The sequence below is a fragment of the Phaenicophaeus curvirostris genome, chromosome 17 (assembly GCF_032191515.1).
Source record: "Phaenicophaeus curvirostris isolate KB17595 chromosome 17, BPBGC_Pcur_1.0, whole genome shotgun sequence".
Lineage (NCBI taxonomy): Eukaryota > Metazoa > Chordata > Aves > Cuculiformes > Cuculidae > Phaenicophaeus > Phaenicophaeus curvirostris.
Window position 1 is genome coordinate 514,735 of NC_091408.1, and position 25,196 is coordinate 539,930.

General features: G+C 46.8%; 1 protein-coding gene across 1 annotated transcript; it reads left to right on the top strand.

Annotated features, from left to right (window-relative positions):
• Positions 1–643: 643 nt before the first annotated feature.
• SLC5A1 (solute carrier family 5 member 1) lies at positions 644–24,447 on the top strand. The gene is made up of 15 exons (XM_069871436.1): positions 644–756; positions 2,941–3,012; positions 8,127–8,231; positions 9,809–9,868; positions 10,210–10,314; positions 14,975–15,080; positions 15,262–15,342; positions 15,532–15,752; positions 16,618–16,753; positions 17,484–17,591; positions 18,331–18,481; positions 19,095–19,263; positions 20,387–20,602; positions 20,899–21,001; positions 22,425–24,447. The coding sequence occupies exons 1-15, from the start codon at positions 670–672 to the stop codon at positions 22,643–22,645; spliced, it is 1,941 nt and encodes a 646-aa protein (XP_069727537.1). The 5' UTR covers positions 644–669; the 3' UTR covers positions 22,646–24,447.
• The last annotated feature ends 749 nt before the right edge of the window (positions 24,448–25,196 follow it).

The window sequence follows — 25,196 nt, forward strand, 5'->3', positions numbered from 1 at the left end:
ATAGAGAGAACCAACACCATGGCCCAAACACCCTGAATTTCAGCACAGTAAGTTTCTGGATCCAAGTGTAGTGGTTCAAATGCATCTTTACCTGTATCCACGTGAGAGATGTGAGCAGCTGCAGGCTGCCTCTGTCGCAGGAGTACAGGGCTGTTTCCCGTTGAGTAATGCTGCTGGGCTGAGGGATGACACAGAGGGTGTCCCTGCTCCTGGACCCCTGTCAGGTCACTCCTCCTCACAGATAATTGCTTGCCATCATCATCTAAAAGAACTACATCTTCCACGACTAGATTTACAGGTACAACCACTTAAAAAAACCCCACAAACCTATTCACACACAGGGAGGTAAATATGCGGGTTTATTGCAGCCAAGCCACTCCTTTCCGTGCTCATTCCTTCTCCGACATCTGCTCGTGGATGTTAAAACCCCGAGCACCTTTAGCAGGGGGCTGAGCTCTGAAATCGCTGGCACCTGTAGCAGAGGAGCAATATTTGGGAAGGCATTGCTGTCCGAGGCAAAGCAGCAGCTTCAGCTTGTGTCGTGGGAGACAAGTGAATCTGAAGTTATATATTATATAAGAGGCAAGGGATGAGAACAGTTTATCATTAACCTGAGCTCTGCAAGGAGCATATAAGGAGAGAAAGAGGAAAGCCAGAGAAGCAGCCAGGATGGAATCCAACATCAGGATCAACAATGCTGCGGACATCTCTGTTATTGTCATCTATTTTTTGTTGGTCCTAGCAGTGGGACTATGGGTAGGTTGGGATTTTATTTTATTTTATTTTATTTTATTTTATTTTATTTTATTTTATTTTATTTTATTTTATTTTATTTTATTTTATTTTATTTTATTTTATTTTATTTTATTTTATTTTATTTTATTTTATTTTATTTTATTTTTACTTAATGAGGAGATGTTTTATAGAGTGCTGGGAAAATGGCTCAGTAAATGAAAATGTAGAATTGTATAAAGATTTTGGTGTGTAACTGAGAGGGTTCATAGTGTGTGGTGTGGAAAATGTGAGCATTTACTAGAGAGGGGCTGGTGACCCAGAGTGGCACCGTTTAGGTGTGAATGGGAGTAGTGGGGAAGTGGAGTCCTGAGGTGTGTGGGGAAGGAGCCGAGAGATCTGATCGGTGAGGAAGGGGCTGCCTGGGGAGCAGGATGGCGGGAGCTGCAGGTTTGGCTCCGCGGAGCAGGGGGCCGCAGGGAGAGTGGACAGTGGGAGGTGATGCCAAGGGAAGCAGGAAGAAGAGGGAGTTGTGGGGACAGGAACAGAGGTGAAGCCAATGTGTAGGGAGAGAGTGTGGAGGTGCCACAGTACAACTGCTGCTGTGTGACAGACCAGGGTTGTGGGTCACTCTCAGTAGAGGGAGGTGGGTCAAAGCTGCCGCTGCCATTTGAAAGCAGCGTTATCATGGCTTGTTCTGCCAGCAGGACTGTGGCTACAGCAAGCAGTGCAGGGCAAACGATGGACAAGGACCAGTTGCAGGGGTGGCACGCGATGGCAGTGACTTGCTGTTGCTGGTCTAAGTGAAGTGGCAACACTGAATGTGCCGAGGACTGCAAGGGAAAACACGGTCCTAATCGGAAAACAAAGCCCAGTGCTTTCCCAGCTAATGGAGAAAGGCAGATACTGGCCCTCAGCGCAATGGCAGTGCTGGAGCATGTGAAGATAAGAGGCCAATGCTGTGAGCTGCAGAGCTGTAAACTCTGGAATGTCACTCAGTTTGGGTTTCCTCGGGGCAAGCTCTCTGGTCACCTGAACCCAGCCCGTTAGCCAGGGGGAGCAGGCATTGCCCTCAGCACTCCTGCACTTCCAGGAGCATCCCAGGGCCAGCCGCACAGCGCAGTTAGGAGTCAGATGTGGAACAAACCCCTTTCTAGTGGTCTGGCAGCATTCTGGAGCGGACCATAACTGTGGGGTGGTCACTAAGTAGATGTAGGCTTCTCTTTACCTCTTTGTCATGGTACCAGATGCCAAAAATGCAGAAAAAAAATGCACAGTCCCCAGCACACCTGACCCTCTGGCTGCCCTGCGGGAGGAGCTGGGTCCTTGCCGCGGAGCTCTGGCTGCTGCTGCGGTCAAGTGTTGTTCAGCAGGTCTGTGACAAAGCCAGGCTGATCTGAGGCTCGTCAGGCAGGTGTGTGCCAACTGATTCCTGGAACTGTTTATTTGCAGCAACAATGTCCCCTTTATTGGACAAACACTTAGCTGCTGTGTGTAGTGACATGTAAATCAATTTTATTTGCTTCCTTCCTTCTGCATGGGAAGAAAAGATCTGGCTGGTTTTCCCGTGTCTTCTTTCCTTATTTGCCTGTTCAAAGTCTATTGGAGTAGACAATGGGAATCTGATATTTGGATCAGGATCATTAACAAAAATTAGTGGCAACTTCCCTCTAAGGCCCATCATCCCTTGACAAATACAAAATGAGTTTGTGAAGAGGAGATTCTAGCTGGCTGCTTTTTTTGAACTCCATAGAGAAGTGGGTACAATGCTGGTTTCGCAGCAGGAAAACAGATTTGTGTAGATACCTGCTGGAGCTGGGTAGTGTTTGGTAAGAAAGCTGCACGCTCTGTTAGTGAACTTGCAGCTTATTGTCTTTTTTGATGCCTGACATTAAAGGCACTTGGAGCATTCAAATGAGCTTTTACTGGAGGGATCAGATTTTTGGTTAAATTTAATTCTAATTTAATGTTTTGCTCTGTAACAAAAGGTGATGCCAGGAATCTTGGATGGTTAATGGAGACCTAGATACAAGAATCATTGCTCAGTTGTATTACTTTCCTCATCAAAAGTGTGTTCTTTTTAGACACTCTCTTTGTTTCTTCCACTCTACCCTCCCCATACATTTTACCCCTCCATCCTAGCTGTCTGTTCTTATGTCTGTTATACTTAAAACATGATTCAGACTTGCTTGCTTTTTTTTTTCCCAGGCTATGTACTCGACCAACCGAGGGACAGTAGGTGGCTTCTTCCTGGCTGGCCGAAGCATGGTGTGGTGGCCGGTGAGTGCTGTACAGGGCGTGTGTATAGAACATGCGTCTGTGTACGCGCATCTGCTTCTGTGTGACTGTGTCTAGTCCCTAAATATTATCTCCACAATACTGGCAACGTTGCATAGATGCACTTCAAACTCTTCCTCTAGCCATGGTGACACAGCGCAAACTGCACAACAAAAGCCACCTGAAGGAGTTGGGGAAGTTGTCAGTGCTGAGCAATGAGCTGCCTTGATTATGTGACCAGCTTGTTGGAATCTAGATACATCGGTAATGCCGTTATAGAGAAATCCAGTGCTTTGTCTTGCAGCTCGCTTTAGAACTTTTAAGTAGTTTGAATTTATGACTTTCACTGCACTCAAATAAGCTGGTTCTTTTTGAGGTTCTCACAGAGAAAAATGAATGTACTGACATTTTTCCTTGTATTACTCTGTTGTTTCCACTTTCGGTAACAAGCTCTGATCTGCACAAGGAGGAAACCCTGGTGATGTTAGGATAATTTATTGGTAAAAGAAATTTAGTTTAGATTTATTTAAAAATGGTATTTGCCCTATTGTTTGTCTTCTGTGGATCTGTATTCTCTTCCAAGATGGAGAAAAGGAGTCAGACCCAGAACATGTTCAGGGCCATCCATCGGGTAGAAATGACAACAGAAACAATGACCTGTTTCTCCCGGACTGCACAGTCTGCTTGGTGTGGCTTCCTGGAGAAGGAGCAAACTTAGACAACCTGCTTTTTCTGTATTCCTTGTGTTGCATATGTGCTCAAATGGAAATCCCCAGCACTCCTGACACTTATTCTGGGTCAAGCCTGTCCAGCTTTGGCTCCGATTGTTGGCTCCAGCTGAATCCATACAGATTGCTTAGTACTTTGCAGAACCAAGCCCACAGTTGGTCTTTGTGGGGAACAGGTCACTTGCGTGTCAGTTCACTGAAATCACTGCTATTGTGCCTCTTTTGTCAGATGAGAGAGTTGGATTCAGCCACATTCTTTGTGCCATTGTCAGAAACGCAGCCTCTCTTCCTGGTGAGCAATCGGCTTTGGTAGCAGCCGCTTGCACAGGATTAACAGCGTTCCATGCACAACTGAAGAGAACAGCTTCAGTTTTGAAGCTTTCCTGCTTTTGAGTCTTGTTCTTCACGTTCTGTATTTAGGCAGACAGAGCTGTCTGCACAAAATTATGAGTTACCTTCCATACCTCCGTTCCTGAGGTAGAAATGCTACTGGGACAAGAGTATCTGCTGGGCTTCTGCAGCCCAACACTGCTTAGAAAGGGTCACTGGGGGGTGAATGGGGTGTGTGCCGAGTTAGGGACATGCTGCATGCCAGACAGAAATGTAACTCAGCTCATTTGTTGTTGCTCGTGTGCTGACCTTCGTGAGACAGGCAAGAATTAAGGGAAAAAAACAGGTTTTTGCTTCAGTTCAGCATGGTTTATTCTCATGACCATCAGGCCTGACCACTGGCACAATCTCTCTCATCTCTGCGTTCAGCTGAGTTCACATATTCTCAGAGTTCTCCCCACTTGCTGAATCTGCCATGGCTGAGAGGGGCCAGGAGAGACAAATCTGATACGAATGAGACTTGTATTTCCTTTTCTTTGATTAAGTGGAATAAGAAAATAATTTATTTGGTCAAATTCCATGTAAAAACCAGTGTGAATCAGTAGTTCTCAGAGTAAAAACAATAATAAAATAATCAAAGCAAAGCTCTGATAGGGTAGGAAAAGTGCAGTGAAACCATCAGAATTTTCCAGCCAGCCAGGAGATGCTGTTTCTCTCTCAGAAGACAAAAGTAGAAAGGTATCAGTCCAGCCTACTTGTGCCTGTGCTGTTGCAACAGCTTTTGGGCTTGTGGGAAGGCAGAGACACATTTGATAGGTGTTGTATATCCTTCTCTCTCGCTTTAGTGGACTGGGACCTGTATAAATGTGCTTTCATTTGGCAATTATGCAACAGGCATTTACAGAGTAATTTACAGAGTAATTTGGAAAGCAGAATAAAAAGCTACACTTCTTTCTTTACATCTCAGAGCCTCGAAGAGGTGACAGTGATGTTTCATTGTGAGCAGGGGGTTGAGTTTTCCAAAGTATCTGTGGGATGATCCCAAAAAGCTCTGGTAGGAAAAATGCTGTTCTTCCATCAGGAAAAGGCAACTGTTGCAGGGAAAAGTTGTGAGTTGAAGAAAAGCATGGACAGTGTCAAGGAGTAGTTCTCAAACAAGGGCATGAGAAACTTGTCCAGGGAAGAGGGGTCTGAGAAGCAGCTTCTGCAGGTGACCCTTGGGAGAAGCAATGTCCAGGAAGGTTCACGTCACACTGACGTGAGGGAGGCTCTGCTGTTCCCTGTAAGGGGGCTAAAGGCCACAGGCAGGGTGTGCTTGGGACTGGGGAAAAGAGTTTGGTGCTGAGCTAACACTTTCAAACAGGAAAGCAGACACCGGGGCACAGGATAATGTGTTTGCAGGTTCTGGGAGGGAGAAGCCCGCAGCCTGTGAAGCCCGTCTGCCCACGGTGGCTGCAGTGGTCACTGATTTGCAGAGTGCGCTGTATGGGGTTTGGAACAGTGAGCACCAGGGTGCCAGTGCATCCTCAAGTTAATGAAAGGAGCAAGGTGAAACGGTTAATGAATAACATGGCAAAACCCTAATGATCATCATCTGCCTGCAACGTGGTGTTACTTTTCCTGAACAGAGCACTCTTGTTAAAACCTGACATCTTAAAAGATTTTAAAAGAGTTAATGTTCCACGTTGGACTCAGGTTAGTTCAATGTTTTGTCCTCTCTTTCCCTCTTAACAGCTTTTGTTCCTTTCAATCAACTTTCTTCTTTACTTTTCCTCCTGGATCTGACCTAAAATCAATTCCCTAACATGTTTGCTAGGAACAGGTAACACTTCTCTCCCTTGGCCATTGTCCAGTTTCAGCCCAGCACTCTTCAAGTCGTGCATGGGTCTACATTTACCACATCTACCAACGGCAAATGAAGCATTCTGGAAATCAGCCTTTTCAGTACAAAAATACTGCAGCAGTGAGTTCATCAGCAGGACAGTCGGGCCAGAGCCCACCTGCCTTTTCGCCTTGTCCTTGAAGCATTGTCACAGCAGAGAGGAAATTTCTGCTTCCCCTCCTTCTACCTTTCCATGTATACATAACTATAGGAAACCTTTTCTATATCGCATCCATTATCATCATGTGTTGATCTTGCAGTGCTGCTGCTCTGGTTGCTCCCTAATTCAGGGAAGAACATTTAGGAGACGAATGCACTTGTATTGTTTTGTCTGTGTGCTGGTTTGGTGTTTTTCTCACGATGCAGTTGCAGCCCAGGTAGAGTTGGGAACAGCCTCACAGTGACCCTGCAGCGTTCCTGGCAAGTCAGGCACTCAGCCCGAGCCTGTCCCAGCCATCCTCTCCCAAAGTTCCTCATCAGCTGCCTTTGTCACTTGGCTCTGTGCACAGTGCATTGAAAGCTTTTGAAACAGGAGAGGGAGCACATTAAATAAAATTAGAGATTAATGTGGTTAATCTTTTCTGGTGACTGCATTTCTAGTAACCTAGATTTAAGTTTAATTATTCATCTCCAGGGAAAGCACTGGACAAGGGTGCTGGGTATAAGCGGTGTTTGCTCCTTCATGATCATTGCTGGGAAAACACTGTGCTGGTACAAAGAGGTCAGAAGAAAAGGTTTTCTTCATTACTAGTGATCTCCCTGGCTTATTTGGTAACTTATTGCAACACTTGTCATTCCTGTCAACATGTATGTCATAGGACAAACTGGTTCCGTTTCTGTAGGGCACAACCAACTTCTAGACATGTGAGTGAACTTAGAGACAAACTATCCATCACAGCAAAGGGATAGTTCATCTGCAAAAGAGGCTGGAAGAAATAAGGAGATCAAACTGGAGAAAGGAGGAAAAAGTAAAGCTCAGAAAAGAAAGATCAGAATCCTTGGATGAATTGTATTTGTATGTTGCATATAAAATCTGTTTTGTGATTAGAGGTCAGGGTTGTGAACCGAAAAGCAGGGCTATTTCTGGCTATAGCATAGCTCTATAGAGTAAATCTGATCTCCAGAGGTGGATTTCTATAACGAAATCCCTTTTATCCTCCCAAATCTCGTCTCTGTGCTCTCAGAAAGATTGACTCAATTTTTACTGCTGCTCTGAGAACCCACTGCAGTGACTGCAGCTTGGGAATTCAGAATGATTTCCTTCATATACATTTTAGGACCCTAAAAATTTCCCACTGAGTTGCAGTCAAGGAATATTTCTTCTTTTGTGAGGTGACTCCAAACATGCTCCAACCGCCTGTGCCTGAGAACCGCATCAGAACATGCTGGGTGCAGGTTCTGCCTTCAGGTGTCTGAAACACCATTGTTAAGCACCTTGGGATCTCATCATGAGAGCTCCACCTCAACTGGGAGCAGCAGAAGCTGGCCAGCAGGGGTTCTTTTCCCCACTAGAAAGTATAGGCTTTCATTTCTCCCTTCTCTTCAGTTCCTGTGTTCTGCCCTTTGTTCTGCTTGGGTGATCAGTGCAATGTTTGGGGGTCCTAGAGATCCAGCACTTCTTCAGTATAACTCCTTGATTTGCTCCTGTTTGTATCTCCCAGAAGCACTTTCTCAGCAGATATTCCTGGGTTCTGTTTAGTTATTGAGTCTTTTAACAAATGCGACCCAAGCTCAAAGCCTGTGCAGCTCTCTGGAGTGAAACGGCGAGCTCCCCAGGCTGCGGGGTATGAAATGGGGAGTGCCTATGCGCTTATTGTTCCCTCCTTGAGCAAGGCAGATCACAGACTTCTTCCCTCATTGTTCCAGTGTCATCCCGATAGCCGTTAGTCAAGTTTTGCAAACATTTTTAAATCTCTATTGGTGTAATAAACTGTTGGACTCAAATGAAAGAAGATCTTCTATGCAACATCCTTCATTCTTCTGGTTGTAGATATGATGGTTGGAGTCTCAGGGCTGGGGAGGAATGTAAAAGGGAGTCTTGAAAGTTGTCAACAAAGCTGGTTGTTGGTCATTCCCATTGTCACCATCTCATGTAGACAGGCATGAATTCTGTATGCCAAGTGAATAAGACTTTTTCAAGTTAACTAAGAGCCAAATATTGATCTCTCCGTTTCCAGATTGGTGCTTCTCTGTTTGCCAGTAACATCGGCAGCGGACATTTCGTGGGAATAGCAGGCACAGCAGCAGCTGGAGGAATTGCCATCGGAGGATACGAGTGGAATGTAAGTGGCAAGCATTTTGGTGAACATATTTGTGACATCAGGATCATCCCCAGAGGTTAATCAAAATAACATTGCCTGATAACTAGGACTGTTGAACTTGGCTTGGCAACAGTTGTTTTCTGTACAGACCAGCAAGTGCCATCGTAATCTACAATTTTGCTCATCCTCCTTGGTCCTTGTCTAAGCCACTGGGAGAAGACAACACTTTTCTGTGGAAAGAAGCTTTCTAGGGAGCATTTGAGCCCAGTAAACTGATTAATTCTTTTCTCTCTATATATCTTTTGACTACTTTAAAAGTATTTATGAAGCACACTTTCAGACCTGCAGGCTGCGGGGAAGGTTTTATCAGCTTTGCAATCCGTAGTATCCTTTACAGCGTTTTGTTATGCAGGAGGCGTTTTGTTATGTTGAAGAGGCTTTGATTTCTTCACAGGCTATAAGAAATTTTGGGCATCCTTCAAAACCACTTGCATTCCAAAAACATTTTTCTCTTTACTCTCTCCTTCCTTTAATTATGTGTGTGTTTTGCTTACGGCTGCAGCACGGAGTAGAGTTATCCAGGCTGACTTTAAATGAACTCCATGGGTTACCAGGGGTGGTGGTAACTGCAGCAGCACAGATTCACCCGAGCTAATTCAGTCCATTTCCTTGTATTCTCGGGCTCTGTGAGTGTGGATAACAATGACCTTGTTCTGCTTAATTCACCTTCAAGGAAGGGATTATACCGTGACACAAAGGACTTAATGGGCGTACATAGGTGGATACTCTCCTTGTATTAATTCTGCACAATGAAGGAAGCACAACACCCTGAGGGACCTGGCTTTGCGCCTTAGCAAGCACGGGATTGCTGCCAATAGTCAAGTACTAATATGACATAAATATTTAGGGAGAAGGATGAAAGCTCAGATGAACTCTATGGGGCCCATTTAATCTGTCATCTTTCTCTGTTTGACTGCACAAGTCCTGTCACACACTTTATTCCCTTTCTCTTTGTCCCGAAGTGAAGCAAAAGAAAATAGACCAAGCATTGCTTGAAATCTCCTGGTTTCAAATCTCTAAGACCCTTCCTGAACACATCCACCTCCAGCACTTCATCTCCCAGCAGAGTCCTGTGCGCTGCTGTCAGTACACGGTGTACAACAGCTGCTGGTGAGGCAGGAGCAGTGATGCCTCTGTGTGTGTGAGCAGATACCCTACATGGTTCGTTACTTTGGACCTAATGGGACTGGTGGACAGGTTAATAGATGTGGTGGAAGTAGTGTACAAGCTTGACGGTACAATCTGGTTCTCCTCTTGAATGAATACCAAGTTTAACTGTTATTATCCTTGTGTATCACTATGATTTGCCTGAATTTACTTCTAATGTGTATCAGTTTGACAGCAGAAGCTGCCTTGGTATTTCTTGTCCATCTCATGGTTTTGAACTAAGGACAGAACTTAAAAGATACAAGTAAAAAAGCCTCCTGAACCCTGTGGACAGCATGAATGCAGAGTCCAGCTCTGTGTCTCAGAAATGCCTTTTGGGAGTGCTGTCTGGAAGAAGGAGGCTAATTCAGCTGCTCTTGTCTTGGCTGCAGGCGCTGGTACTTGTGGTAGTTCTGGGATGGCTGTTTGTACCCATCTACGTCAAAGCTGGGGTAAGTCAAAACGGTACGTGATGCTTCACTTTGCTGCTCGTGGTTGTGGGTCAGGTCTTGAGTATTGCAAAGCCATTGCAAGGCATGAGACCTAAGCTAGAACTGTTTTGTCTGTGTGTATTTGCAGTGTGAGGGTTCTCTGTTCTGAGACTTGAGCTGAAAAGTGCTTGGTACTCTCGCCTGTTCTCCTTTGATTCTCAGAGCTGCCCATCCTTGTGGCTGTGTTTGCAGCTCCCCTCCCTTAGCGCTGCACTCTCGCAGTATCTGAGTGGCAGAAACCTTCCTCTGATTTGCTTTATATCTATTCCCCATGATCTGAAACCTTACCGCCCTCCTTGCAGGTGGTGACAATGCCAGAATATCTGAGAAAGCGTTTTGGTGGGAAGCGGATTCAGATCTACCTGTCCATCCTGTCTCTGATACTGTACATTTTCACCAAGATCTCGGTAAGTACAAGTTCTACAGTGTTCCTTCCATCCCACATTGACCCAAGGAGAAGGAACTCCCATTTACACTGTTGTTCACGCAATTTGTCAGTCGTTTCTGACTTGGAGCCTGTGGTTGAATTAAGAACGGTAAAAATATGATTTTATATTTTCTTTATTCCACCTGGTGTGATTGTGCATCCAGATCCGTTCTGCAGTCTTTTTTTTCCTACCTGGCAACACCTCTTGGGGCTTGTTGGCCTTTCTCTTTCTCTTTTTTAGGTTTTAAGCTTTACTTCTGCTTATGCTCTTCTCTAGAGAAAGTCAGAGTGGAGGGAAGCTTGTGTTGTATTACAGTTTGTTATCCTAGGGATCTGTGAAACACACGGCGGGAATTTTTGTCCCCAAACTTCATATTTTTCTGTTTTAGCATCCTCTGGTGAACACGCCATCAGTAAGATTGTTGAGGGAAAGGAGCAAGAGGGCTAGGGAGCAGAAGATGAAAGTAAGAATCAGAAAATAAGAGAGTGGGGGAATTTGAGGGAGGGAATTTGTAACAGCTGAGGTGAAGGGAGGGAAGAGGAGAGGTTCTTTTAATGGGCAAGTAGTTGGTGTAAAGTTGAGGGTGCTGTGAAGTTAATTTTTATTGAGTAAGTGGTTGTGTTTCTGCGAAGTAGTGAAGTGAGCTGATGTTTTCCGTAGCTCTTGAAACTACTGAGCCTCTGAAGAAGTCCACAGTTCAGGCAAACCTCAGCCTGTTGTTTTGCAGGAGTTGCCATGGCAGATTACTCTTTGCCCTCTAAATGGGAGCTGAGTGATAATAGTGCAATTTAAGCTAAAAGATTGGCCTTTTGCTCTCATTCTCACATCTTCACGATAACTGGTCCTTAGAGAGGTTATAAATTAAACAGGTTGGTACTGCGGAGCTGGCCTCAGAGTTGGATTCCCATGTCTTTCAAAAGGACTGGTTAATTTGCTGTTGTTGTGCCTAACTACCACAATCAGAAGTCCCAGGTATGACACAGAGTTCTGGCAGCTCTAGCAGCTGAGAAACTCTTCCAGTTAGGTGACTCCCAGTCCTATTCTGCAACACACGTTTGTAATGAGCCCATCCAGGTGTCACTTCCAGCCTCCATCGTGCCTGTGGATCTGGTCATGGGATTTCACCCTGTTTTAGTTGGAGTGTCTTGCTTTCAGGTAAGACAGGTTCTCCGTTGAAGCTTCCAGTGTGATCATAAGGCTGAAGCACCCTCTCCTGCTCTTGTGGTCCTGTCTTATTTGGGAGCAAAGTGATAGTCAAGATATTCCTACAGGGGCAGATTACCTGGTCCCCACTCTGCCAAGGGCCCATCCCAGCTTCCCATCAACCCAAGTATTCCAGCGATGTGTGTGGAGTTGCTGTGGAGCTGGGTCTCTGTGCCACGCAAGGGAAAAATGTGGTGCACAAGTTCTCTAACCATTTCTCTTGTTCACCCCACCTGCCCAGAGTGACTGACGGCATCTGTCCCTGTACAGATGTGGCTCACATTTCTGTAGAGTGCAAACACATCTTGAGCATCGTTGATTTACGGTGCTGCAGTTGGTAGGGCAGGATCTACCCAGCTTGGATTTATTTGCCATATCTTATTTTGAACAGACAGACCAGGCCAAGTCCTTGTAGTTTCAGACACTGCCAGGGGATGTCAGAGTAGGTTTTTCTATACCAGCTACACAACATTGTGCCCAAATTGTCTCCTGATGAACTAGCTCCTGAAGCTGGAAGGGAAAGGCTCTTCCATCCTGGACCATAGGTAACCTCTTTGTGCTGTGTAGAGACGTGCACACTGTGCAAAGGCAGCCCAAGCTCTTCCCAGGGTCCACTGTGTATCCAGACGTACCCAGGCGTTGACAGTCGCTGCCACAGCCAGCTCGGATATTTGCATTTTACTTCCTTGGCTGCTGCCTTTGCAAACGCTGCCTTGGGATCTGCCAGGCTTGCTGAGGTTTGATACACAGTGTGGTTTTTTTGCCCTGCCCTTACTGGGAAGTCTTACCAGTGAGTTTGGCAGCAATAAAGCCATTTATCCTTGTAGGAGAGTAGCATCCTGTTGCTGGGGTGGTTATTTCATCTGCTGCTTCCTTGATGTGTTAAAATATTACCTAATGTTCTTAATATAATTATTATGGTGCTTTCCAATGAACGATGTAATATGTCAGGTCGTGTACGCCCTGGTGTGCCCTTCCTGGCCCAGTACCCACCACCAGCTGATGACCAGATTCCCTCTGCACACCCCAGCCCATCGTCCTTACCATTTATCTCTTTCCCCACATATTCTGTGTATTTTGTAGTGATTTCTCACCTGGTTTTGTGGCAAATCCTCCACATGCCAGATCAGGCCACACTGCTGGTTGTTGATCTTGGAACCCAAAGGATTTTGGTGCCTCACACATGGGTGGTTCCTCAGCATGCAGCGCTCCATGAGCAATGCCCGTAGCAGCTTTCAGGGGCTTCCTACCCACTGCTGCTTCTGCTGCAGGTTGTTAGGCCAAAGAAAATGGCCCAGTAAAAATAAAAACATGATGGAGAGTGATTGACTCAATTATGACAAGACACAAGGGATTCTGACCTGAAAGCTTCTGAAGCAATCAGAAACTATAAGCTGGAATTTCTCAATGTATTGGAGCGTTTTCTTTACAGCCATTGTGCATAATTTCAGTAGTAAATGTATTGGTGTAGAGCGAGGGGGAAGTGGAGGCACAAGGAAGAGCTCTTCTTGGCTGTGTGAGGCAGGAGTGTGAGGACGTGCCGCTGCCCGGACTCCCTGTTAGTGCCACGGCTGAGCTCACTCCGCTGGCACGTGTTCTGCCAGGGCTTCCTGCATGCTTTGGAGAGACAGCTTGTAATGTAAAGGAAAGATTACTCTACTCAGAGATAAGGTAAAGATTAAGTAGCGTCCATAAAAGAGTATTAATGGAGAAACAGGGACTCATTGGAAGGATATAATCTAATTGGGAGGGAGGAGCAGCAACGCTCCCATTTCTAAGAAGCTGGTGTATTGCTCAGGATGCTAATAATTAACTGTACATTTCTTTCTGGCAGTCATTTTAGGACCACTAGTATTTAATGCTATGTAGGCTAAACTAAAGCCAAGAACAATAAAAGATCCGGGACAGGCGCTGGTGTGAAAAGACAGTAAAAAACTATTCCCACAGTGAGAAGGGACAAAGGATCTGGGCCAACAGCCGCTGGGGCTGAGCCAAGCATCCCTGTGTCCAGTTCCAAACTAAAACCTACAAGAAATCAAATACATCAACCTGCTCCAGGGGCAGGGGTAGGGATGGGACCTCTGCATGCTCCGCAGTGGTTATCTGCTTGTTGGGGCACTGGGGTTGGAAGGCCTCTTGCCGCAGAGGTCTGTGCCTCTTCCTCACTCCCCAAAGTGAGTGCAGGGTGCGATCGTACCTTGCGGTCTCGGTTTTGGAGGCTCTGGAACAGAGGATTTCTTCACTCGGTACATCCCAGCTAGCCAGGCTGCGAAACTGCTCATTAGTGCATCCGCCCTGCCCTGCCTCAGCCTGGCTGCGGGCAGGGGCCGTGCGAGGGCTCTGCCGTCAGGGGCTCCGGTTGCCCCACGGCCCGGCCCAAGGAACCTCCTGCTCCTCACCAAGTGCCATCTCGCCGCTGCCCTGCAGTGACTGTGCGTGCAGGCTTCACCCCAGGGGACATGTAATGTTGTGTGTCCTTGTTTCTCAGACCCGCCACAGGGGCAGTTCTGCAGCGCTGTGCAGCTCCTGCTCTCTGCGCACCACGAGGACTTGCTCTGTTGCATGAGGGTAGGAATCCCTGCTCAGAGCCCTGGTACAGGCAGTGCAGTGCTCGGAGAGGAGGAATGTGAGTGGGATTGGAAATAAGCCCATGATCTGGGTGCTTAGGAGCAAGGGCAGGTGCAGGGGCTAACCTCTAATGAAAGTGGAACTCACAGAACTGCAGCATAAGGGCTCTGGAGTAGATTATTCTGATTGCGAACCTGGATAAATAACATTGATGCAAATTATCTCTAAATCAGGAACTGATTTCATGCAATGAAATCCCAGAGCATTACTCAGAAACTTGAACAATTCCTTTCTTATGCAAGAGCTAAAGGTCTCTTCTGTTAGCCAACTGGTGTCAATTATTCTGATGGGAACTGAAAAATAGAGATAATACAAGATGTTTGCCTTTAATCACCACTTGTCCTGAACCAGCAGGATGAGCCACACCACACGTATTCAAGCAGTAAAGACGAGTAAGAGATTTCTGGAGCAGCATTAATGAAGAGAACCGGGCCACATCCTGGTGTCGCAGTCCGTCCCTGAGTGGCAGCCAGGGTAACCCGAGCCCTAAACAGTGTGTTATTAGCCCATCTCAGTACGTGAGCACAGAGCAGTGCGGGGACTCTGTGCCTGGCTAAAACAATCTGTTGGAAAAGGCCTGGAAATCCCTTGCCAGGCGTTACAGCTCTTGTCCTGGCAGCACCGTGGTGCCGAGGGGAGGCTGGCAGGGCTACTGAAATGGCCTCTGTTCTCTGTTTGAGGATTGCTCTGGGGTGTGTGCAGTGCTATAAGGGGTGGAGTTCTCTATTTCGGTCCCTCATCATGGATGTCTGATATGCCTCCAGCCTGAATTTAAACATTGCTTAGTCTATAATTTTTTCTCTTACAGGCAGACATATTCTCTGGGGCTGTGTTCATACAGCTGGCCATGGGGCTGAACCTTTACTTGGCCATAATCATCCTGCTTGCGATTACAGCTCTGTACACCATCACAGGTGAGTGTGCAGGGCGGTCGGATGAATAAAGAAGTTAGGGGACCCTCAGAGAAAGAAGAAGGGAGGTGGGTAGGAAGGGAGAAATGAAAACCTGGAAGGGGGTGATTTGCAGGGGTCTTTCTTTGGAAGCGAGGTGATGAGATATTCGGCCAGGTGCTAACCTGTTTGTCTTTGCTGTTAGGTGGCCTTGCAGCTGTGATTTACACAGACACCTTGCAAACGTTTATCATGGTAGTGGGATCCTTCATACTGATGGGATATGGTAAGTAAGTCAGCTGAATTAAACTGGAATGTTCAAACACAAATCCCCTGGTGGTTCTGGAAATGGATCCTGCAGTGTGGAACTCTGGTGTTCTAACCAGCAGGTTTCAGTTCATATTCCTGTGTATCAGAAAGATACAGATGTCCAGTTTTAAATATTTTATTGCTACTTTTGCTTTCTATTTTTCAGCATTTGTTGAAGTAGGAGGGTATGATGCTTTCATGCAGAAGTACATGGCAGCGATTCCATCCAATATCTCCTATGGGAATATTACGATTGATGAAAAATGTTACACCCCTCGGCCGGATTCCTTTCATATCTTCAGAGATCCCATCACGGGAGATATGCCCTGGCCAGGGCTCATCTTTGGTCTGAGCATCCTTGCTTTGTGGTACTGGTGCACAGATCAGGTAATGTGGAAGCCACATGCTTTGGAAATGCAGAACCAAACCCCTGCAGTCTAGGGGCGCTCTTCCCCCCCATCATTCAAAGCTGGGTCACAGAAGTGACAGTTATTTCAAGACTGGTCAGTGACTTTTCAGTTTCTGGTTTCTAAATCCCTCCCACACACGAGAAAATGGAAAGAGCATTCTTTCAATTTGACTGTGTCCAGCAGATGCCATGTATAAATCCTTTCTCATCTTCTGCGTGTAACCGTGTGTGCAAGCACAGAGTGGTTGCAATGTAAACATTTCAGTACAAGGCAGGATGATTCCCCATTCAGGAATACCAGTTCATTTCCTGTTTGAGTGGCTTTCATCTTTGCATGAACTGTCTTGGAGGATGTTCTTTAGATATGATTTCTTTCAGTCTAGAGACTCTTCCCCACTCCTCACCTCTGCCCTCCAGTTTCTCCAGGAGATCACACTGACTTGCGGAGTGTGCTCTGCAGTGGCCTGTCTGCATGCCTACCCTGAGAAAGGCAATGTTCACAGCTTGCAACCAAGTGAACCAAACCAACATGTAGCCGTGTCTGTTGCTCAAGCAAATATTTAGTTCCTTTTTGGCTTTTTAATCTGCCTGCTTTTAGAACATGTTGTGAGAAAGAGCCTTACTTCTGAAACATACACTGGGTGAATATTTTCCCTCTTCATGTTCTCCACTTCCCTTTGATTTTCATGTAGCTTTTGTTTGTCCTAGTGACAGAAATGGTGAATGGGCTCTTTCCCTGTCACAGGGGTTAGGAACTGCCTTGTACCTGGGCCTTGGTGTGGTGTGTTCATGACAGGGCTCTTCTTGGTTGAGCGATGCATACGTGCCGTGTCTCCTTGACAGGTTATTGTTCAAAGATGTCTCTCTGGCAAGAACATGTCCCATGTGAAGGCTGGTTGTATCATGTGTGGATACCTGAAACTCTTGCCCATGTTTATCATAGTGATGCCTGGAATGATCAGCCGCATTTTGTATACAGGTAGGCAGATGTGTACAGAAACACAAATTTCTGCTTGCTGCCGGTCTTTCACTGGCAGTCTCGCTTGATTTCCCAGTTTCTGTCCTTTCCAAAATGCCTGCTAGATTGTCACCTTGTCGTCCAAATTGTCCAGGCCAGGTTTGCACAAGCGACAGGCCTTCCTCTTTCCCCTGACCCCGGGTTTCCACTCATGCTATTGCTGTGCATTTTAGGGGAGCGAATTTCCTCCCTGCCCAGCTGTCTGTTGGTTACATCCCCGCCCTGGCGGGAGCAGTGGAAGGTTCTGTCCAGGACGGACCCTCTGCTGGCAGTCAAAGGGCATTGTCAGTCACGGACAGCGACGTCTGGGGCCACGGCCAGTCCTGAGCGCCATGGGGGGAAATGCCAGTGCCGTCCAGTCCCCAGCAGGCAGAGGAGGGAGGTTCAGGTTGGAGGGAGGAGTCCCTGTGTTCCTCTGCTTGTTTTTCTGCTTGTGTAATTCAGTCTTGGTCTGATAAATTAATGCTGGGGGGTTTTTTTGACCCACACCACCTTTCAATGTTTTTTTTAGAGAGAAGAGGAAGGAGAGGGGTTTAGAATCGCCTTCCTCCTTGCCCGCAGACCAAGGATGATATCGAGGGTGTCAGTCAGTGGTCCAGTACAGGGATACAGTTTAGGAGCTCTACTAATCTGGGGGCAATCTGTTGTTAATGTGACCTTGCCTAACCCTGTCTCATTGTCCTCTCCTCAGACGTGGTGGCTTGTGTTGTGCCTGAAGTCTGCCAGCAGTACTGTGGCACCGCGGTCGGCTGTACGAACATCGCTTATCCCAAAATGGTGGTGGAGCTTATGCCCGACGGTAAGAGGCTGCCTGCTGTGTGTGTGTCAGGCAAGGTGAGGCTGCCAGGCTGGAACAGCAGGGGACAGAGGCAGGAAGGTCGCAGGCTTCGTTCAGAAGTTCCTGCTAGGGCTGCATGCTCTTGATTGAAGGGGGAGTCCTCATGACGGCAGCTGCAGGTGTGGAATGGCCACGCACTGGCAGTGGCAGCTCTCCGCTGGGTGAGGGAACAGTGATTGAGCTTCCATTCTGTGAATGTGAAAAATAACCTTCCCTGGGAGCTGTGGTACCCACCCGTTCCGTTATCGCTGCTGTACGTGGGACTGGCACTGCTGCGCCTTCCCTGCTGTGCTGACTTGACCGCACCATGTGGGAAATGCCTTACTCTGATTTTCAAACAGTATTATAAACTTCTTTTTGTCAAACAACGGGTTACAAATACACCATGAGCAGGTGAGCACCCACCTGTGCACAAGAGAAATGATTTCTAGAAATGTTGGGGCAAGTCTGCATTCCCAACTGAAGCTCCTCTGTTCAAAAACTTGGGAGATGCCCTTGCTGCTGTAAACAGCTTTTCCAAAGCTCAGCAGACAGTGCTTTTCCTCACAGGAAAGCATCAGGCAGGCATCAGCACGTGAACGTGCCAGGCACGCTCCTAGCTGGCTGACTCAGAAGGGTCAGATGAGACAAGCGCCGTGGCTGGTGCCGCGAGCTGAGGCTGCACTGAGCGCTCATCCCAGTTCACACATCTCTGTTTCAGGTCTGCGGGGTCTGATGCTGTCGGTCATGCTGGCCTCCCTTATGAGCTCCCTGACTTCCATTTTTAATAGTGCTAGCACTTTGTTCACCGTGGACATTTACACCAAAATTCGACCCCGATCCTCCGAGAAAGAGCTCATGTTAGCTGGAAGGTAAGCGCAGCCGGCTCTTCCCAGCCAGACAGACCTGGGGAGCTCCAGGAGCCCTAAAGGCTGCAGCATCCAAAAGATGCTCCGAGTGCCTGGGTGACAAACTGCTTTTGCAGTGTGCGGGCAGTGCAGCGGTGGCCTCCCGTGGCTGGATGGGCTGTCCCACTCTGCGCTTCTTGGAAAACCCAACCTTGCTTCCAATTGAATTGGCTAATGCTGCATGGAGTAGCTGAACTAATTCTCAGCACTTCCTACTGCTTTTCAAAGGGAACTGGTTTCGAATGTCTTCATGTTCCCTGTGCTACAGCAGTCTACACGATGAGCTGGTCCTTCTCGTTGATCTGCGATTAATTTGTCTCTTGACACAGCAAACAAAGGAAGGAAGTGTTTTTCCCTGTTTTGATTGCACGTTTAGCATGTGCTGATGGGTGTTTGACAGACGCAGTATCCAGCAGGGATTTCTCTGCTTTTTTCAGTGGTAATTGGCCATTATCGCTGATTTTGCTGGTAGAAATACAAAATGGACGTTTAAATTATTGATTAAATGCTGTTTTTTTTTCTTTTTGATAGAGGCTTCTAAGCAGGTGGCTAATTGAATATCTGGCTGTCTTTACAGGGCATTTATGTTACTTTTAATCGGCGTCAGCATTGCCTGGGTCCCCGTGGTGCAGTCAGCTCAAAGCGGGCAGCTCTTTGACTACATTCAGTCCATCACCAGCTTCCTGGGACCCCCCATTGCTGCTGTCTTCTTGCTCGCCATCTTCTGCAAGCGGGTCAATGAGCAGGTACATAGTGAGGAAAGAGGCACGAAACTTGTTCCTTTAGGCACTGGGAGAATGGCTTTTTTTGCTTTGATGTCTTTTATTAGCAACTTCTTCCTGTTTCTTTTAACCCTACTACATCCCAGGAATTCTGTGCTGCCAGACCCCAAGGCCTGAGGTTTCAGAGAAGAGTTTGAAAAGTTCTTAGCTGACCTGATAAATAAACAGTCATCTAGGGGTTCCTGGAGAGCTCTGAAATTGAGGCTTTCTATCCCCTTGCCAAAAAGTGTGTCAAGTGGGTAATTTATGGAGCCATATTTGACAGTAGTCTTTTAGGGTCATCAAACTGCTTTACCAAACAGATCATCATTCCCTTACCTCTTGATCACCGTATGCTTTGTCAATGGTCTTTTAAACAAACAGGCTCTGTTTTCATGCCCTATTCCCCATTGCTTTATGAGGCCGTAGTCTGGGAATTGTTGGGTTTGATTCGTAGAGCAGTGAGCTGATAAATATTGTCCTTAAGCCTTTATAAGTAGCTCAGAAGACACGAGGTCTGTCACTGCTGTGGTGGGACCACAGGCCATTCCTGGTAACCAGGCGTCAGACCTACTTGTGTGTCTTTCATACTTTGAGCTGGAGTAAATACAGCTCGCAGTAAAACACCTACCAGAAGTGTCGAGGATTAACTTTTACCTAATTAATAACTAGGTCATTAGAAGACAAACCAGACACATGTCTCGGGAGGAACGGCACCCACTTGCTAGCTACCTCTGTCATGCTCGAACTGTCAGAGATTTAGCCTGTAAAGAAAAAGGTATGAGAACCCCCTGGGATGTGTTGGCTGTGGCCAAAGCCTGTCCTGTGGGGAGAGTATCATGAGGAGAGGGGTGAACTTTGAGAAAGAAGCTGGATAAAGTGTTCTCCATCTTCTTTCTCTGAGCCACTGGTCATTGCCACTTTCAGCTGCATAAATACCCCGAGCTGTAAATATGGTCACTGACATTATCTGGGATAAAACCCATGTGCCAAAGGCAACCTAACACACAACAGCCTCCATGTTTCCTCCAGCAGCTCTTCAGGGCTTCGAGCTTCTTTCCACACCTGAGATGACTCATTCTGGTAACTCCTCTCCCTTTGTCTGCAGGGCGCCTTCTGGGGCCTGATAGTGGGGCTGCTCGCCGGACTCAGTCGAATGATCACAGAGTTTGCCTACGGAACTGGCAGCTGTGTGAATCCTTCCAACTGCCCCTTCATCATCTGTGGGATTCACTACCTTTACTTTGCAATGATTCTGTTTGGGGTTTCTGCCATCGTCATCCTGGCGGTGTCCTTCATGACCAAGCCCATTCCTGATGTACATGTGAGTATGACTGCAGCCTTGCTCCTAAGGAAATGGAGCTCAATTAAACCACTTGTTTTAAGTACCTTAACTCCTGACGTTGCAGCTGCCCATACCATACAGTGCTTGTAAGAAAGTGAAGGGCCTGGTTGTCCTTTACCTGTCACAAATTGTCAGTGACTCCTCATAGTCTGAGGTGTTGACTTTACAGACCTCCAGGATGCCAACGTCTTGTAGCCTGACCGTGTTCTGGCCAAGCTGATTTGTCTCTGTGGGGTAAGGTTGTGGATTTATAAACACATTTTGCTTCATGGCAGCTTTACCGCTTGTGCTGGTCTTTGCGGAACAGCAAAGAAGAACGTATCGATCTTGATGCTGATGAGGAGCAGGCCAAAGCTGATGAAAAAGATGAGGAATCAGGTAACTGTTGAATATCTACACCTTCTATCCATATATTTGAGTATCCCTACTTCATTCCTGAAGAAACAGTAACATGCTTGATAATCATAGAATCAAAGGATCATAGGATCATTTAGGTTGGAAAATCCCTTTAAGGTCATTGAGTTTGACCCTTAACCTCACACTGCCAACCCCACCACTAAATGTCCCTAAGCTCTACATCCACGCAGCTTTTAAATCCCTCCAGGGATGGGGTCTCCACCACTGCCTTGGGCAGCCTCTGCCAGTGCCTGAGAATCGTTTCTGTGAATTAATCTTTCCTCATACCCAGTCTAAACCTCCCCTGGTGCAACATGAGGCCATTTCCTCTTGTCCTATCACTTGTTACTTGGGAGAAGAGCCCGACACCCATTTGGGTGAGCACTTCCACCAGCTCCCTCAGGACCCCTGCATGGATCCCATCTGGCCCCACAGACTTGTGTGTGTCCAGGTGGGGTAGCAGGTCACTAACCATTTCCCCTTGGATTATGGGGGATCCACGCTGCTCCCTGTCCCTGCCCCTCTGGGAGTACCCAGAGAACAACTGCTCTGACTGTTGAAGACTGAGGTGAAGGTGTTAAGAAGTAATAGAAGGTGTTAAGTGCCTCAGCCTTTTCCTCATCCTTTGTCACTGTGTTTTCTGCTGGCGGTTCTCCACAACCTCCTCTCCCTCCCCACACCACCAGAACCTCAGACCCACCCATTCCAAGGGCCAGTGAGCTGCCTTTTACCAATCTGTCAAGCTAAGTGTGAATCAGTGGATTTCAGGGGGAAAATAGAGTTCTCTAGGTAGTGAGGTGGCTCTTGTAGGACCAAACCAGCGTAGATGCTTTAGGTCCGAGGTGGTGTGTGCTGGCAGAACTGGTGCGACTCCAGCACTTGGAATGAGACAATGAGAACTCACTTGGGAACACTGGGCAGCAGCCAGGACTGAAGAAGCGAGGACTGGGGGCAAGGGACTGTGAAAGCAAACTGCCAGCCACTCACTGGGGCAAAGCTACTGGCTCTCTTCGCTGGGTTTCTGCTTCTGCTGCCAAGTTCCTTTTCATAAGTATCTTCAAACTAATTTCTTTGTCTTTTAATTAAAAGTGTAGAAAGTATTGAAAAGATGTAGTTTAAGCTTTGCAGCGTAGTTTGCTTCTTCAATACCAGGCCAAGTCTCTAGGCTGAAAAAGGTGCAGGTGCTGGCTGCAAAAGCCTCTCTTGCAGCACGTAGAAAATAACTCTTTCTCCAGGTGAGCTGGAAAACATGCTGACCTGGTTCTTGTCCTGCCTTGTACTGAAATGTTTCCGTGTAACTATGCCCATAAACCAGATCTGTGGTATGAAATGCAGGACTGGCCACAAGCACAGCGATCTTCTCGTGCATGCTTACATTTCGTGATCGGTCTGTTATTCCTTCCAGTTAATGGCGAAAGTGAAGAACCGGGATGTCTTAAGAAATTGTACAACTGGTTCTGTGGCATCGACCAGCAGAAAGGCCCCAAGCTAAGCAAGGAGGAAGAGGAAGCCTTGAAGAAGAAGCTGACGGACACAAGCGAGGTGCCGCTGTGGAGGAACGTGGTGAATATCAATGGCATCATCCTGCTGACTGTGGCGGTGTTTTGCCATGCCTTCTTTGCATAAACCCCTGTTTACTGTTCGGAGATTGACTGTGTCACCAAGCAGCACCCATGACTCGTAGATGGGCAGAGTTAGATAGACTTAGCATTTTCATTGCCTACATTTGTAAGAAATCAGGGTGATTTACTCACTGATTTTGTGATGCTGATTTCAACAATCTCAAGATGAAGACCACTGGGATTCCAAGAGAGAGATGTTCTGTTTAGACATCGAATCAATCCAAGGTTCAGAATTTCCATCCAATATCCTCTCTACTTGTGACACATTTCGTATCTGAGGCACAGAACAAGGCTGCCTGAGCCGTATTTTGTACCAGGGTTTGTGAACTACCTTTTAGGGCTGATTTTCAACACTTCTTCTGATCATTCAAATGTCTCTTCCTTTGGTTGTGATAATTTGCTAACAAAACCCCCAGCAGCTGAGGGACAAGATTACAAATTCAAATGAAAAAATTGGTTGGTTCCCTCCACGCACGGGGTATCTTGAGTAAAGGATTTCTGTATATATGGATGTTTTTGACACTAGATCTAACTTCCCATTAGAACTTGTTTCCCCATTTCCTCACTTTCCATGGTGTTGTGCTTCTCAATGATGGGTGGAATGCTGACCGTCTGCACTGATCGCAGTTTGGAATTAAGGGAAATCTGTCTCCATGATCTTAATAAGAATTCTGCTTATGACAGAGTCTCTCTTTAAGGTCAACTTCAAAAGGTCCTCCTCTCTTTATATTTTAATATGTATCTATACTTGAATGTGAAGCTTTTTTATATAAAATACATGTCTTATGGATACACATACAAGATATTATATATATGCACTCTGTATATTATAGATATTTAAAATATAAGTGTGTATATATACCTTTGTATCTCACTGATCAGCCCCCATCTCGGTAAGTCCATGTCAATCGCTATCACAGTTACTGGGGCCTTTTCATCGTGGGACTGGTGTTAACGTGCTGGCTCTTCTCATGGGCTGCCCTGCAGAGAAGTCCATGCACATGGGTAGAAGTCCAAAGAACCAGAACTCTGGGTTCCTGTTTTTCTTTCAAGTACACATTGAGGGCTCTTTACTGCTTTTCTGCAAAGCTATGAATCTTCTGCAGGTTTCATTCAGAGAGAGAAGTTGTGCTGTGTGACAGCATGAGGTAACCGTTCCTGAAGAACATAGCATAGCTGTGGGTATCCGCTACCCCGGCCTGATTGTCTTCTCTTGGCGAGTTTGACACCAGCTGGGGAGACAGGACAAGACAGATTTAACACTTCATAAAGCAAGAGATTTTCTTACCATCTTATTCAGTTTCTTGGGGAATCGAGCGTAAAAAGAAGCCGAGCTGCACCCCCGTTCCTTGTTCCTGCTGCGCACCGAGCACAGGATGCTGCCTTGTCCCAAAGCCTTTCAGAGCGGTTCCGTGGCAGGATGCACTGGGCTGGCCATGGGAGCATCGAAACAGGAAGCCAGTGCGGTCTGTGTGCGCTACCCTGCTCTGCTGCCAACTCTGGCTGTTTTAATCACTTGTGCTTCAGAATCTACTGACAGGATCTTTCCTTCCTCCAGATCAAACCGCAAATGCTCTGGATTCTGTAGACTCACTGCTCTTGAGAATGCCTGAGCCCACCAAAAGGGTTTGCAGAGATGAAATCAATGCTCCAGAATTACTAGGACAAATCTTCTTCTCACAGTTAATGCAGTGCTAGAGTATTTTAAAGACCATGGAATTAATGATATTTAATGGAATTTGAAGACTTGTATGTATTAAAGTATTTGTATATTTTGAAGTATTTGATGTCTACAAAATGATGGGGTTTTTTATAAAATACAGTGGAAGACAGTGAAGCTGAATTTGGTGTCGAGTCTGGCTCTGGGAAGCAGCAATGGACGATGACAAACAAGACAGGCATTGATGGGGGTCGCCCATGTCCCTTTTGCCATGCTTTGGTGAAATCAGACAGGCCTTTTGGGTGAAGGCAAACCACACTGGTGATTCCCGTGGGCTGAGCACCCTTCAGACGAGCTCCAGGGCACCATCACTTCATTCGCCCCCAGGATTAAAGGGTTTTGAAAAGCCAGGGCCATTCTCTGCACGCCCTGAGCAAGAGGTTTTCATCCCAGCCTGAAACGTGAGCATTGTAGAGGCAGAGTGCAGACGTCCCCAGGACGTGGTTCAGGGCGCTCCTCTAGTGTGTGGAGCTTCACAGGAAAGAGCCTGATGTTGCGGACAGCTGATCAATCCTTTTATGTTCAGATGAAGAGTAATGCGCCACCCCAGGCCGGCGACTCTTGCTTTCAAAGGCAGTTCCATGATTTTAAGGATAAAAGTGACCTTTCTGCAGCTCATGGGGATGCTCTGCCCACATCACTGTAGTTGTGGGGGACACTCGGACAAGACCCAGCAAGCAGGTGGCACTGCCCTGGGTGTTCTGGAGCATCAGAACTGGGAACAGTGAGTGCACACCTGTTCCCCATGTCTGCCTGCACATCTGAGACCCTCGTGGTTCGTGGAGAGGCCTGTCTGGGTCTGGCTCACACACACACGTGGTGTATACAGCACAAT